Consider the following 15,813-nt stretch of genomic DNA (forward strand, 5'->3'; position numbering starts at 1 on the left):
AACTTTTTTGATATCAAAAATTTTTGTAATTTGAAGCAAAGATCGTAATTTTTCTTTTTGAATGCTTAAGTATTCCAATAGGCTGCCAATCCAACGTTGAATTTTTTCAAAATAACTCTTAATAACAAAGTTGAAATTCGATCTTCAACTGGTAATATCTTCTAGAAATTTTCGAAAAAGAAAATTTCAATATTTTTCTGGTACTCCCCAAGAGAGCCTCTATCACCCCTTAAAAGGAATGACGCCAATTTTGACTCACCCTGAATAATATACCACCTACAATAGACTAGTTTAATTTCATTTTATTCGCCGAGTAATGATTCAGGACGTAAACGAAAGTGCTTCTTCAAGTAACGGGATTTTAAAGGTCTCTTCAGAGTGGATTTGGAAATCCCAAAAGTTCAAGCAGTCAGCAGCATGCTTGACTCCCATTTTGTTATTGTCGATTGCTAATCCAGCATTTTTCAGGTTTTCCTAACTCCACTGGCCTCTTTCTTTAGAATTTTTTCGAATGTACACAGTAAAAATCGTGATTAACATACTGAAATTAGAAAAGTAAGCAAAAGTAAATGATGTTCCGTCTGTCCTACGAAATATTGGTCCAACTGTCCTAAGTGGTAGGCACAGATGGACCATCATTTTATTGTTATTTGGCTTTTATCTACTGGCTATTTGTAGGCTAGGGAATTGAGTAAACCCATAATTTATGCTTGGAAATTGATTTTGTAGAAAATACTTACCCTTTTGTTAACAAACACACACAAATTTAAGAACAAAACTTTTTGAGGTTACATAGACAAATGGGACCCTACGCGTACGAGGCTGCACTGACTGTCGCTATGGGATTGCTCTGTCGAAAAATAAAAAGGTTTTTGAATTACTTTACCGTAAATGAATCAACAATTCAAAAATGTTTCCGACCTACTTACTATGATGCCTGCGACTGCAGACTAATATTGTGTTCATGTAATATTTGCTGTAGAACACAAGCGAAATATTAATTTGATGGTGCCTTAATGCCGCTATCACTTATTGATCAATTTATTTTTGTTGCAAAAACCCGTCAATAGTGTCAAACAAGATAATACGTTTACTTGAACCCAGCAAATTGTATATTTTTAAATAAAGAATCATGAATAAATGTATCACAAATTTTTCCTCTAGGATGAAATTCTCAAAGCGGCTGTTATGAAATATGGTAAAAACCAATGGTCTCGAATTGCCTCACTCCTCCATAGGAAATCCGCTAAACAATGCAAGGCTCGTTGGTTCGAATGGCTGGACCCAAGCATAAAGAAAACAGAATGGTCTCGTGAAGAAGATGAAAAGCTTTTGCACTTGGCTAAGCTTATGCCGACTCAATGGCGAACTATAGCACCTATTATAGGACGTACAGCTGCTCAATGCTTGGAAAGGTGAGGAAAATTGCACAAAAATGGTTTTCTTTATATAATGTCTGCAGGATTATGCAAAATTGGCATAATTCATTTTAAAGGATTATTGAAGCTTACGTGACGAGTGTGAAGAAAGCGTTATTAGAATTTTTTATAGCATTCGTTCCGCATTCTCTAAATTAAAGAAATGGCGCCAATTACTCATTAAATTAATTATTTAAAATATATTACAACACAAACACAATTGTATTACAAAAAACTAGATATTTTTTGTTGTTTTCAGATATGAATATTTGTTAGATCAGGCTCAAAAGAAAGAAGATGGAGATGATGGGGATGATCCCAGGAAACTTAAACCTGGAGAAATCGACCCAAATCCCGAAACCAAACCGGCAAGGCCTGACCCGAAAGATATGGACGAAGATGAACTCGAAATGTTGTCAGAAGCTCGAGCTCGGCTAGCCAATACTCAAGGTACGACCGAGTTTTACGTTAAACAAATATAGTTTACCTAATTTTCAATACGCTACAGGTAAAAAGGCTAAGCGTAAAGCCAGAGAAAAGCAACTCGAAGAAGCTAGAAGACTTGCTGCGCTTCAGAAAAGAAGAGAACTTCGAGCTGCTGGAATCGAGGTCGCTCCACGTCGACGCAAGAAGAGAGGAGTTGATTACAATGCGGAAATTCCTTTCGAGAAACGTCCAGCGCTAGGTTTTTATGACACTTCCAATGAGGTACATCTGGTCTTAAGTTAATAGAGTCGTTGCACAAACTTTTTTTTTGGTTGAAACTTTTTTCAAATATAGCGTGAGGGTCGTTTAGAAGAATGCCCAAAGAAAATTTCTAAAAAATATTATCAAAAAAAGGGAACAAAAGTTACCAAATTTGCTTGTAAAAGTACGTCACGAGAACGTTGTTTTACTGGCTATGACGTAGAGTGGCACAAATCCTACGCTAGTTGTATGCCCATAACCAGCAGAATGTTCACTTGCATATTGCATAAGATCAAGCTAAGCTTATTTAAGACATTGACATTTAAGGCATAATAAATATAAGTTATTGTGCCATCTGTGGTTGACGACATCGATACTTTATGGTATTAGCTTTCTTGTAATCTGACCATGTAAGAGTTTGTTTGACTGGATCTTACGGCTTCTGAATTTCAATTTCTAAACAATCGATTATGGCGTAAACTTTACTATAATGTGCACGAAAATGTATAGGTTTTTTAGACGTTTTTTAACTTTATTAGGTAGCATCCAGACTATTAAAGTCTTTAACATCTCGCTAATTAATGGAAGATTGTTTGCAAAAATTCTACTCGTTGTATTTGCGGAAAATTCAAAATCATCACCTAGTTCAGCAAAAGTTTTGTTAAGGCATATTTTTTGAAGAACTGGATAAATATTTACAAAACCCAATTTTGTAGTCTCTCTAACTAGCTTAATTATAAATAAACCTTTATTTATACCCAGGTATAGTCTTGCATCTAAAGCGTCATTTATAATGTTAAGTCTATTACGTTTCAAAACTACGGCTCGTACAGGAGCGTCACTACTTCGTTTTCTGTCTTTTTGGCAGACAAGTTTCTGTGGAGTGGAACAACATATTTTTTCATTCTTTTCTGAACTCCCATCATTTCCACTCCATAAAATTTTCCATGCCTTTTTCAAGCTGTGAAATAAAATAAATAAAATTTGCACATAATGAAACAAAAGTGAAATCTAAATCTAACGAACACACAGTGTTAAGAACCCTATAAATATTATTGCTTTTATGCGATCTTACATTGAAATGATCCTCACAGGCATAAATGTTGCTTTTTGCAGAAAGATCGGTGCAGTTTCGCCGCGCTGCTTTCAACCACAATTTCCGTTTCTTTTCGTTCAATGGCACTTTTACAAATGTTTTTCTGGTGTAGACGTAGTGGTACTTGTACACTGCGGCACCATACAGTACTTATAAGCCATTTTACTTTCAATAATTGAGAAACAAGCAAACCAACACACAATATTCACATTAGAGCATGGAAACATGTATAAGCGATGAATGTGGCGGAGTAGAATCATGCTTCGTGACGTCACATTACGATCAGCCAAAACTCGTCGCTTCGGCGCGTTTTGTGTAAGTTTAAACTTTGACTGCTGATGGATTTGTTATGACCAGACAGAATGTGAAAACAAATTGTAGGGCCCTTATTTGTTCGTCAAAAGTGTGCATTATCATTTGTTTCAGGCGTTGGACCCAATGGCGCCCGATTTTTCCCGAATGACACAACAAAAACTGGATGGTGATTTACGTAGCGAACAAGAAGAAAAAGAGAGGAACAAAGATAAGCAAAAGTTGAAGCAGAGAAAGGAGAATGACATTCCAGAGGCGATGCTTCAAAACCAGGAACCAGCTAGGAAAAGGTAAAATTAATTAATCTAACCTTGTCATCGAGCACAGGAGAAGTCTCAACTAAACTAAACCGTTCTGTTTGGTTTCAGATCTAAGCTGGTGCTTCCAGCACCTCAAATCACAGATCAGGAACTACATCAAGTGGTTAAGTTGGGAAAAGCAAGTGAAGTAGCCCGCGAAGTTGCGTCTGAGAGTGGCGTGGATTCTACGGATACATTGTTGAATGACTATACTGTGACTCCACATGCCGCTGCTACTCCAAGAACACCTGCTCCACAAACAGATAGGTAATGCAGCGTTTTTTATGATAAACAATTATAAAATGGTTTTTTATGACAACAAAAATTACTTCAATTTTATAAATCGAGATAAGCTTTCAAGGCCATTCCTGGAAACTTGTGAGTTTTTTGAGTTTTTAGGCCATCGTACAAAGAATTTCTACCTAACGTTTCGTAAACACGAGTTGCCTACATCTTCAGAGGTGGTTTGCTTGAGAGCTTATACTGTACTGAGGGGTTCCTCGGGCGTATTCTGTTGTTTGTTGTTAAGTTCCCATGTAGTAGATTAATTGAACGATATCGTCATGAAGAAGATCATTAAGTCAGAAGCCCTTCTACCACGTTTGTATGGATTACCCAAAATTCACAAGCAATGGGTCCCACTTAGACCGATTATCAGTGCCCCGAAATCACCCACATACAATGTGGGAAAATATCTAGTCTCTCTTGTGATCTCTCACATATATCAGATAGTCTAAACATTTTATTAGCAAAATTAAGGATCTGAGATTGGAATCAACGGACATGCTAATCAGTGTCGATGACCGACCACAACACCTAACAGCGGTACTACACCATTTAGAAAGGGCTTTCATTCAAAATGGATACTCTCATATTGTCATCAAAAGAGCAGTAGGCGTGAACCGTACCGAAAAGAGTACGACCACTCAAGGGGTCTTTCTGCCTTTCATCCCCAGGGCAACGGACAGAATTGGAAAGAATCTAGAATCTATACGCTATCTGTACGCTTTCTTGAAAAGAGACGAAATTGACTGATTAGATTCAGTTCAGCTCTTTTGGTTATCGATGTATTTGCAGTTTTTTGAAAACCACATTTTCGCTATTTCATCGAAGTTATGAAAGCTGTTGGGCAAAATACCATTGGAAAGTGCTCAATGGGTCCAAGATTTTATAACGAATAACTTCCTTCGACAGAAAGCTTCGTTATCGAGAAAAAAAATTTAAATTTCTTATTTACTAATTAACTCATTAGCTAATTAAATATTTAATAAGTAATCATTAATTCTCAGAGCTTTTGTTTTCATGGCAGTTTTTTTTAATTTGGAAATAATTTATCGTGTGTTATTATTTACATCGTACAAGGCAATTTAAAAAGTAGATTTTCTCAAAAGCGGCTTGTTTTAAAGAGATGTGACAAGTAAAGCTTTACTACGCAATTTTGAGCGCTCATTTAGCTTTTGAAGCCACACACAACAGAAAGCAAAAAACAAAAAAGTTTAGGGTATTAAGTACATATCCATGGGTGAGCTCAACACCTTTAACACCAAAAACAACAAAAAAGTTATTCCAGGTAATTAGTTTAAAAAATCTAACCTAAGAACATCGCCCTGTTGTTCAGTTATTATTCAGTTTTCGAAAAAGTGACGCACCATTTCCCGGACACGCTGTTAGTTTAAAAAATAATGTAAATAGGAGTAAATCATTGTTAATAGTGTATTGTCAACGTAAATATACTATTTTATATTTTTTTTCTAGAATTATGCAAGAAGCTCAGAACGTGATGGCTCTCACGCATGTTGATACTCCTCTTAAGGGTGGATTAAATACCACCATTCACAATTCTGATTTTAGTGGTGTTGCTCCACAACAACAGGTCAGTTATTTATCCTACTGAAGCTCTATTTTAAATTCATTATTTAACTGAACTGGACAATGTTGTTAAAGAGTGTCTTTCGAAGCAGTTGGCACTATATACAATTTTTATAGGTGGTTGCTACTCCCAACACCGTGTTAGCTACTCCATTTAGGTCAATCCGAAGCGACGGGAGCGCTACTCCAGGAAGTGTAGGTTTCATGACTCCTAAAAGTGGAGCAATGCTTCCAGTTGGTGGCGCTGCAGCTGCATATGTCACTCCATCAATTAGAGATAAACTAAACATTAATTTGGAAGAGGTAAGTTTTTCGCTTCATCTTGAGTATAGCCGGGCGGTGTTAAGGCACCGCCATCGGCGCCATCATAGGCTAATTATAATTCATACAGAGGCTAAGCTTCAGAAGGATATTTGGTGATCGGGTGGTTTGAGTCCCTCCGATATTTTGTTTTTTTTTTTGGTTTTATCTTAAATTGAGCAGTTTCAGCGAAAAATTCCTGGATGATCCATAAATTAAGCCAAAAAACACTCACAAAGTTCGAGGCAAATCACCATTTTTTCACTTACATTTCGAGCGGCATGCTGCGCAAAACGTTTTAAGTTCATGGAAATTGTTTTCTTGGACACCTAGCATGTAGATTCTTTCAGTTTGGGTCGGTTTAGATTATTTAGGTCTTTTCGGGTTATTAACTTTTACTTTTTATATATTTTTTTAGTTTCATTAAAAAAATAACTTCAACCTGCTAACACAAACAATCTAACTCAAACTTTGACGCAAAAATACGTGGCAACACCGCATTCTGTTTTCATTCCCGAAATAATTAAATAATCCGTCTGGCTATCGACGCGCTAGATATGGTCAATCGTTAGAAAATATTTTTTTCATTTAATATTATTTATTAAAACTAGTCAAGCATGACCAACCATCAGTTTTTATCTGTTGTCTTAAAATCAGAATAGTTGACTAAGTCAGTCCATTGGCTTTCCAAGCTTTAGCCTCACAGAAGATAGACAATATTTACACGCACACTATGGTCTGCCCTTAACACACTATTTCAATTGAAAGGGCTTCGTTCTCTTCAATCTGCGGTATAAATTCTGATCATCTAGCAGCTGGCGGGCTTCTGCGTTCGGATGTAGCTGTAGTCTAGCTTGGTGTTTCTTTGCATACCGTTTGATTGTCTGTTCAACAGTCAGGATTGCAAGGTCTCTGTGAAGATCTTTATTTCTGACGAACCATGGGGCATTGGCTATTTCACGTAATGCCTTATTTTGGACCGTTTGAATCTTTTTTATGTGTGTGCTTTTTGTTCGTCTCCATAGTTGAATACCGTAGAGCCATGTAGATTTAATAATTTGTTTATAAATTAAAAGTTTGTTATGCAAAGTCATCTTGGAATGCCTGCCAATCAGCCATCTATATTGCTCAATTTTAGATTTTAACTCTTTTACTTTCTTTCTGACATGTTCATTCCATCTTAATTTAGTGTCCAAAGTGATACTAAGGTATTTCGCAGTATTTGCATATGGGCCGCGGGTTCCATTAATATTTATTACTGCGGGATCTGTGTAATGTTGGTTGGTAAAGTTAACATAGGTCGATTTAATTCCGTTAAGTTTAATTTTCCACTTGGTGGTCCATTTAGAAACAGCATCGCTCGCTTTCTGTAGTCTCTGTGCGGCTGTTACTCGATTTGTGTCAGTTGACATTAATCCTATGTCATCCGCATGTTGCTATTGTAACTTCTTTCGTGTGGAGTATATCACTGGTAAAAAGTAAATACAGGACAGGCCCTAGAACGCTCCCTTGTGGCACGGCACACCCGCTTGGATTTCCTCTAACTCTGAGGAAGCTCCTTCTTGCTTGATTCTCAATAGTTTATTAGTGATATATGAAGCGAGAAGTTTCACGTATGGTTGGAGTAACATTTTACCTAGTTTGTAGACTAGCCCTTCATGCCATACTTTGTCAAACGCCTGCGATCTTCTTCTTGAAGTGCCTATCCTCTGTGGATGTTGGCTATCACTTTGGTCCAAATTACTCTATTCACTGCCGCTCTGAATAAAGCTGTTGATGTCATTCCGGTCCATGTTCGTAAATTTCGCTGCCACGTTATTCGGCTGCGTCTTGCTGACCTTCGCCCCTCTATTTTCCCCTGCAGGATGAGTTGAAGAAGGTGCTATTTTGCATTTCGCATGATGTGCCCAAAGTATTCCAATTTTCTGCGTTTGACATTTGGTAGGTATTCTAGTTGTCCACCGATGCGTTGTAATACCATATTGTTTGACATGGTGTATCCATGGGATTCTGAGTATGCGGCGATAGCACCACATGTCGAATGCGTCTATGCGCTTACATGAGTCATCAGTGAGAGTCCACGCTTCCGCCCCATATAGGAGGGTTGAGAGTACATAGCATTTCAAAATTCTTATTCTAGTATGAATGTTTAGTTGCATGTATGTTCCGCATCTTATTAAATGTACCTCTTGCTTTTTCGATTCGGCATCTTACTTATATTTTATTTTATTTATATATTTATTATCTATATTTCTCGAGAGTGATCCCAGTCCTTATTCAAGGTACATCCTAGGTATGTAACTGTCTCGGCCATTGCGAGAACCACATTGTTAGCGGTAAACTGTAGGTTGCCGATGATGTAGGGAGAATAGGGCCTCTCGGGTGCCAAGTCCCTTCCTGAAGCCAAACAGTGTGTCACTTATTCTCTCGTCGAGTCTCTCAAATACGCGTGCTTGGATGATTTAAGAAAGGCTTTTAGGATGTGACTCATCAGGCTGATTATTCTGTGGTCTGAGCATTTAGTTGCGATTGTCTTTTTGGGAATCGGGATGAATGTTGGCAACAGCCAGTCGTTTGGCATATGACCGCCCTTGTAAATTTTGTTGAAGATATTGGTCAGCAGTTTTATCTGGTCTGTGTCTAGTAGTTTGAGGACTTCTCCATGGATCTGGTCTGGCCCAGGAGCTTTGTTGTTTTTTAGTCGTTTGGTAGCTGACCGCCAACCACTGCGGGTACATTGTCGATGTTTTCGTCTTCGAAAAGACCCTCCATGTACTGCTTGCATCTTGTGAGTTTTTTGTCAGTCTCGGTAATGATGTCATTCGAGTCCAAGATTATCCCTGGACCCCGTCTCTTGTATCCATATTTTCGTATGATGGTTAAAGCTGTCGTGCTTCTCTTGTAAGATTTCGATTTCGACACATTTTTCGTGCAGCCACCGTTCTTTAGCCTCTTTAATTGCTCTTAGCACTTTTCTGTGTAGTTCCTTGTATTTTACATTGTCCCTTTTTCTGTGTTGTCTTCTTTCTGTCATAAGTTCTAAGATAAAGTATGTCATCCATTGTTGTCTTTTCAGCATCCTATCCGGTTTTAGTAGATATTTTTATTTTATTCCACAGGTCTTCCATTTCTGTTTCGTTGTTGTGCTGTTTTCAGATTTGAGTTCCTTGTTTAGTCTCTCTTTTGTCTGCTGGAGTACGTTGTCTTGTTTGAGTTTCTGCATGTCAGCACTTGGTTTCTTTTTGACTTTTTTTTTTAGTCGAAGTTTAGTAAGAGCCTGTTTATCATCACACAGTCGATTAGATTCCTCACGATTCTATGGTTGTTATCAGCTGGGGATCTCCAAGTGTACAGTCTTCTGGGAGGTAGTTTAAAAAAAGTGTTCATGATTGTGATGTCCATTTCTTGACAGAATTCTATTAATCGTTCTCTTCTCATTTCTCGCTCCCAATCCAAAACCACCAACCACACCGTGAACTTTTCCCTGTCCGATCTTAGCGTTCATGTCGCACATAATTATGTTCTGAGCTGTTCATAGGATTCCTCTATTTCCTGTTCATAGGATTCCTCTATTTCCTGTTCATAGGTTTTGAATGTCGGTGCATATGATTGTATGATGTTAAGGTCAAATGGCTTAGCCTTGATCTTGACTAATGCGACTCTATTCGACACAGGGATGAATCCTTTTACGGTCATGTTGGTTTGGTTATTAAGAATTATTGCTACTCCATTTTTGTTTCTGGTTGTATTATCTTAAGAGAAATTTATGTGGTGTTCGTTTATGATGCAATGGCCGGAGTTTGGCCATCTTGTTTCGCTGCATCCTACTATGTCGATCTGGAGTCGTTTCATCTCTTTCACTATATTTGCCGTCTTTCCGACTTGGTACATACTTTGCACATTCCAGGTGCCAATTCTCTTTTCTTGCTTCACTTTGAAGACATCATTGGAAGACCGGGGGATTCTTAGCACCCTCTCCCCATTTAAGGGGTGCCCGGGACTGAGGGCCGTTGCTTGATTTTGTGTATCCATTGTGATGTCTTGGGGAGTTCATATCAGTCAGGTAGTTTCCCGTTCCTTTCCGGACTATGTTTTCAGCCGCTCCTACGTGGAGAACTGACGCTGTCGGATTACCGCTCCTAACATGGAGACCGTCGTATCCTGGGTGCTAGTTTTGGTCCGCCCCGAGTATTTGATTTCCGCGGTACCACCCATCTCCCTATTCGCCACCTGGGGCGGCGCCCCATGAAAGACTAGTAACCCCACACGGAATCATGCGATGATCAACGCCTGCGATACGTCGAGGAATAGTGCTGAATATACTTTCTTTTCTTCTAGTGAGTTCTGTATTACATCAGTTATTCGGTGCACTTGATCAATTGTAGAGTGGTTTGATCGGGGATTTTTGGGCTGAGATTATTATTAATTTCTTCTGCTACTTCTTTTGGAGTAACAGGAGCAATTATGTCGATCGAAATGGAGGACGAAATATTGCCTGCAACCGGTGGTTTATGGTGTTCGTTGTTTTGTATGTCGTTTGGTACAAATACGTCTGCCAGATATTCAGCAAATAGAGCTTTTATTAATGATCACGAGCCCAATCGCTTAGTCCCTTTCTAATAGGCGGTATTGACACAACCTGTTTTCTAACTTTCTTTGTAACCTTCTACAAGAAATATTCAGTTTCTTTATCTGCTGATAAATTTTCAACAAGTTTAAATACGGCATGCGTTGTATCAGTGCCCTTTCGGAAACCAAATTGATTTTCATTTAAAATTTTGAACTTAACCAAAAAATCATATAGTCTATCCTTAATCCAGTCTTCAAACAACTTAGCGGAAGTGGTGATTAAACTTATTGGGCGATAATTACTGATTTCAGTTTTGCTGCCAGACTTGTGGATTGGTACCACTATTGATTTTTTGAAATCGCAGGGAACACTGCTCTGCAGTAAGTTTAGGTTTATGATGTGTGTGAGTGGCTCAATTAAGTACAAATGACACTCCTTTACAAGTTTGGAACTAACGCCATCATGACCTGGAGAACTATTGTTTTAAGAGAAGCTATACGCAGGATAAGCTCATCTTCACTGACTGGTTTAAGAAACATGTTCTGAGAAATGCAAGAGTTACTGCAGCTGTTGTAATTTCTAGATGGCTGTATTTTAGCTGCCATTTGTTGTGCTACCTGGATAAAATAACCATTACAGTAGTTGGCCATCTGTTTTGTGCTTTCAAAGGGTTTTTTGTTATTTCTACCATCCAATATATTAATGTCAACGTTATTTTGTTTGTTTGTTTGAGTTTGTTGCTTCATTTATAATCTTATAAATTGTTTTAATATCATTTTTGTTGACACTAACAATTTCACGATAATATCTGGCTTTAGCTTCATTTATAATTTATTTAAGGTGGTTTCTATATGTTCTATATCTTTTAATAAGAAACTCATTGTTTCTATCCCTTATCATTATTTTCTTTAATCGATCACGGCATTTTATAGAAGTTATAATTACATTTGTTTATTTTGGTTCCTTAACACATTTGTTCTTCTGCATTTGTTATATATGGCGCTAAATTTATTGTAAAATAAGTTCCATGCTATTTGTGGTTCTCTTTCCGATATGATAGCGTTCCAAGATTCCCGGCTGATCAAGTTTTTTAATTTTATGTGGTCAAACTTATTCATTGAGATTTTTATGGGTAGTGTTCTAACGTGGTCTTTATTAGAAATCTGTAGATAAATTGGATAATGGTCTGTCGTATGTTGTTGATGACTGCAGAATACAGGTTTAAATTAGCGTTTTTTTGGTTCCGTTTAACAAAGATATGGTCTATGCAAGACTTGGTATCGGCTGTAACTCTAGTATATGTATTTATGGATGATGTAAAACCCAACGACAAAAGAGCGGCCAGGTAAAAATTTGCAATCATCAAGCTATGATTCAAAATGTTTATATTTATATCCCCGAGGAAAATTATAAAATCCTCACATTGAAGGTTACGTAAAAAAAATTCAAGATCCTGCACAAAATGCTGTTCTGACGTGGAGGGTGATCTGTAACCAGTCACAACGTTCTAAGATGTTTTACCTACTCTAAATCGAACCTTCGTCAAAGCGACATTTGATATTGGTGTAATTGTATGCTTACTTTCAACGTTAATATTATTATTGATTAAAATAAGAAGTCCATCATTCTGGTTAAGAGTACTATTGTTAAAAAAGGTAGTAAATCCGGGAAAGTAAATTTAAGCATATAACTTTTAAAAAAAAATTTATGGATTGAATCGATTGCAATGCATAAATCGAAACGGATGCCATTTGACTGATGTAAGTATTAAAAAAATAGTGTTTTCAATTGTATACCGAACGACTATTCTTTAACTTTTTATTAAGATCTTAATTAGTTAATAAAAAGAAAATTTTATACCATGAAATTATATGCGAAATCTTCCCATTTCATTTCGGGACCCTGTGTGTAATTACACGTGGGACTGACACTTTTCTCATTAACGTTCTTAGTATCAATTGAACCTAGTGGTAGCTTTGGGCGTAGCTCATCCTGTATGATAAATTGGGTTGTGCTATAGCCTAAAATTATTTCGGTTTTAGCATTTGAATGTTGGTGATACCCCAGCCCAACATCTGATGTATCAAGCGTCACTAAAGCAACAATTGAAAATGGGTCTTAGTAGTTTACCACAACCGAAAAATGATTATGAAATTGTTGTTCCCGACCATGAAGATCAGACGATTCCAGAACAGGCGCAAGGTATAATCCATTCTCATCCAAATTTTGTATTGCGAAGTGATTTCATTTAATTCAATATTTCAGAAAGGTCGGTTGAAGACCAAGCAGATGTGGACAAGAGATATCAGGAGGAGATGAAAGCTAAAGCTGCAAAAGAACTTGCATCTAGATCTCAAGTGATTCAAAGAGATTTTCCTAGACCACAGGAAGTAAACTTGTCGGTTCTGCGGCCTCCGAATGAGAGTTACTCGTTAACAGATCTTCAGAAGGCTGAAGAATTAATCAAGTTAGAAATGGCTACTATGCTACAGTACGATAATATAAAAAATCCACAACCCACGCAGTCAAAGCAATCTAGCAAAATTCATGCTCAGCAATTGGCTTTCATGGAGGAGAATCCGTATGACAAGTAAGTGAGAATTGAGAATATCTTGAGGATTTTACAAATGGTACAAACACTTATCAAGGCAATTAATACATTATTCATCTCCAGATTGAAAAATTTCTCTTCGCCACCTTAAGTTTATGATTTAAATACTATTTACGGGTAAAAAAAGTTACATACGCGTAATATAAAGTGACCACATTTTCATTGAGACAAAGCGGGGCACATGGGATGAAATGAGAATTACAATTTAGTTATATATTTTTTATTGTATATATCATATACTTGTATAAAAATGTATTTATTATTAATCATTGGTAACCATAAAAATATTTAAAAGAAATTATAATAACATCGTAATTTCTTATCAAATATTTCACACACATTTGACATGAATTGGTCACTGTTGTTTTCGATACAAGGGCGAAAAAGTATCGTTTTTCGAACGACGACGGCATTTGACACCCGAGACTAAGCCTGGACACTGTGTTGCATGGCGCTATTGAGTTGTTGTCGCTGGTTGAGTTATCAACATCGGTTAATAAGACATTTATTAAAGCTTTACGAGACCCGTCATCAACATTTTTTCTGAGTAACATTTTACTACTTAGTTCAAACAACTAAAAAAAGTAATCTAGATTTTTCCATCAACAGAACTGAGTCCATAGAAAGTCGACGAGTTTTCTTGTAAAATCAATCTCTTAATTTTTTTGCATAAAATTAATCTTTTTGACAGTTATTTACAGTAAAACGTTAGGAAAAACGCGGTTTTTCTGTTTAGAGACAGTGTTGTAGAAATATTGACCTAAAATTGAAGAAACCCCAGATTCCAAAAGTTTTCCCAATAAATGATTATAAACTTTGGCTTTTTCCGTTCGACGAAATATTTTTGGAAAAAAAACCCAGAAATAATTATTAGGGTTTTGTCCATAATTCGACGCTTCAAAAAGTTTTTAAAAAATGTTTGCAAAGCGGTTAATGAGGCGAATGTTCCAGTCAAATTTATCGTAGAATTTTTCACAGAAAATACCTAATTTAAGAAAATAAAGATTGTCAGTATAAGTAAAACTGAAAATGAATGTGATTTTTGGGTAGAAAGAATTGCTTAATAGAAACTTTTAAAACTGGAATGACCTGAAAATTTAAGGAACTTTAAAAATCTCCAGACCGATGAGGGCGCCGAATTTTCCAAATATTTTTTGTAAACTTTTGCTCTTGGTAAAAAACTGGATTAAATTATTTGGTTTTTGTGACAAAGTTCCCTGCAAATCAATGAATGCGGCGAATTTTGTAGCAAAATAAATTCCGTCATTTTCCCCCATTATTATCAGAAAAGAAGAAAATCATCGTAAAATAATTGTATTTTTGCGTTTTCGATTAAAAACTTTTCGTTTTATGATCGGTTTTGGAGAAAACCTAATTGTTTTCGGGGAAAGCGGGAGGAATTTATTTTCGTTCTTGTCCCGAATTCGACGCTGAAAAAGTTTTTGTAAAATTTTTACAAAGCTATAAATGTATCTTGTAATTTTTCGCATAACAGACCTCAAGATCGTCAGCCTTTTTAAGTGAAACTCTACAAAATAGAGCGCTATTGAATAAAAATCAAAAAATCTTCAAAATAAAAAAAATCAAAAAAAAAATAAAGCAAAAATACTTTTATATGTAATACTTTTTACTGTACATTTAAAATAAGAAATACAGATATTTTTTTAAAAGCGAGACATTTTTAAAAAACGCGGGACAGTCCACCAAAAAGCGGGACTGTCCCGCCAAAATCGGGACGTGTGGTCACTTTAGCGTAATAAGAAAATTTGATTAGTAGTAACAGAATCGCCGTATTCCGCTTTTTCGTATTTAGTTTTCAATCTGAAGAACTTGATGTTGCCCAAAACATGCTGAAAAAAGAAATGGAAGTAGTGAAAAAAGGAATGAATCATGGCGATCTACCTATGGATGCCTATACCCAAGTATGGGAAGAGTGTCTTCGCCAAGTACTGTTTTTGCCAAATCAGAACAGATATACTAGAGCTAATCTTGCAAGTAAAAAAGATCGGTAAGTGTTCCTTATTGTTGCTGTTTAGGATAATGACTTGGCTATTTAACAAAATCAAATAAGTATGGACTTTTTCTGAAACAATAAAGAATCTGCTTTGATTGTGGTTCTTTAATACGCAGACTTTTGTGATTTTATTTGTCATTTTAATATGATAAAATGTTTTATTTCAATACTACTTGATAAATATTATTAAAATATAAGGTGTTATCAATGACAGTTTGAATAAGTTATTAGGATGAGAGTTACCTACTACTGGGTTTTGACCATTCCAGCAACACAAGACAAATTATGTTTTGAATGTAAATTATACTTCATACAATAGGTTAGAGTCTGCTGAAAAACGTCTGGAACAAAACCGAGGCCATATGGCGAAAGAAGCTAAAAAAGCCGCAAGAATGGAAAAGAAGCTGAAAATATTGACGGGAGGTTATCAGTCAAGAGCACAGGCGCTAGTTAAACAATTGCATGATATGTATGAAAACATTGATCAAGCTAATCTGGAATTGAAAACATTCAAGTTCCTTCAAGAGCAAGAGAGAAGTGCCTTGCCAAGGAGAATACAGGTTTGTACAATCTGAGATCATATAATATTAGAGCAATGTTTATTCTTGCTTCCTACATGATTTTTGATAGTCTGAGT

At 36.5% G+C, this 15,813-nt stretch overlaps 1 protein-coding gene and 1 long non-coding RNA gene across 2 annotated transcripts in view; one reads left to right on the plus strand and one right to left on the minus strand.

The window, feature by feature from the left end:
* The window catches only part of LOC109541871 (cell division cycle 5-like protein), a 29,803-nt gene that overhangs the window by 13,421 nt on the left and 569 nt on the right, over positions 1 to 15,813 (plus strand). The window contains exons 2-12 of the mRNA XM_019910861.2: positions 1,165 to 1,415; positions 1,678 to 1,868; positions 1,927 to 2,126; positions 3,628 to 3,803; positions 3,882 to 4,079; positions 5,568 to 5,685; positions 5,799 to 5,984; positions 12,594 to 12,753; positions 12,817 to 13,141; positions 14,976 to 15,170; positions 15,496 to 15,736. Of these exons, the coding sequence (XP_019766420.1) occupies positions 1,165 to 1,415; positions 1,678 to 1,868; positions 1,927 to 2,126; positions 3,628 to 3,803; positions 3,882 to 4,079; positions 5,568 to 5,685; positions 5,799 to 5,984; positions 12,594 to 12,753; positions 12,817 to 13,141; positions 14,976 to 15,170; positions 15,496 to 15,736 (2,241 nt within the window). The remainder of the gene's footprint in view (positions 1 to 1,164; positions 1,416 to 1,677; positions 1,869 to 1,926; positions 2,127 to 3,627; positions 3,804 to 3,881; positions 4,080 to 5,567; positions 5,686 to 5,798; positions 5,985 to 12,593; positions 12,754 to 12,816; positions 13,142 to 14,975; positions 15,171 to 15,495; positions 15,737 to 15,813) is intronic.
* On the minus strand, positions 2,853 to 3,632 carry LOC125505422. Its single transcript, XR_007282158.1, has 2 exons — positions 3,181 to 3,632; positions 2,853 to 3,066 (listed from the first exon to the last, which is right to left on the minus strand). It is a non-coding gene; the product is annotated as an uncharacterized LOC125505422 (long non-coding RNA).

The sequence above is a fragment of the Dendroctonus ponderosae genome, unplaced genomic scaffold (genome assembly GCF_020466585.1).
Source record: "Dendroctonus ponderosae isolate FM_Combo_2020 unplaced genomic scaffold, Dpon_F_20191213v2 Dpon_F_20191213_1, whole genome shotgun sequence".
Classification (NCBI taxonomy): domain Eukaryota; kingdom Metazoa; phylum Arthropoda; class Insecta; order Coleoptera; family Curculionidae; genus Dendroctonus; species Dendroctonus ponderosae.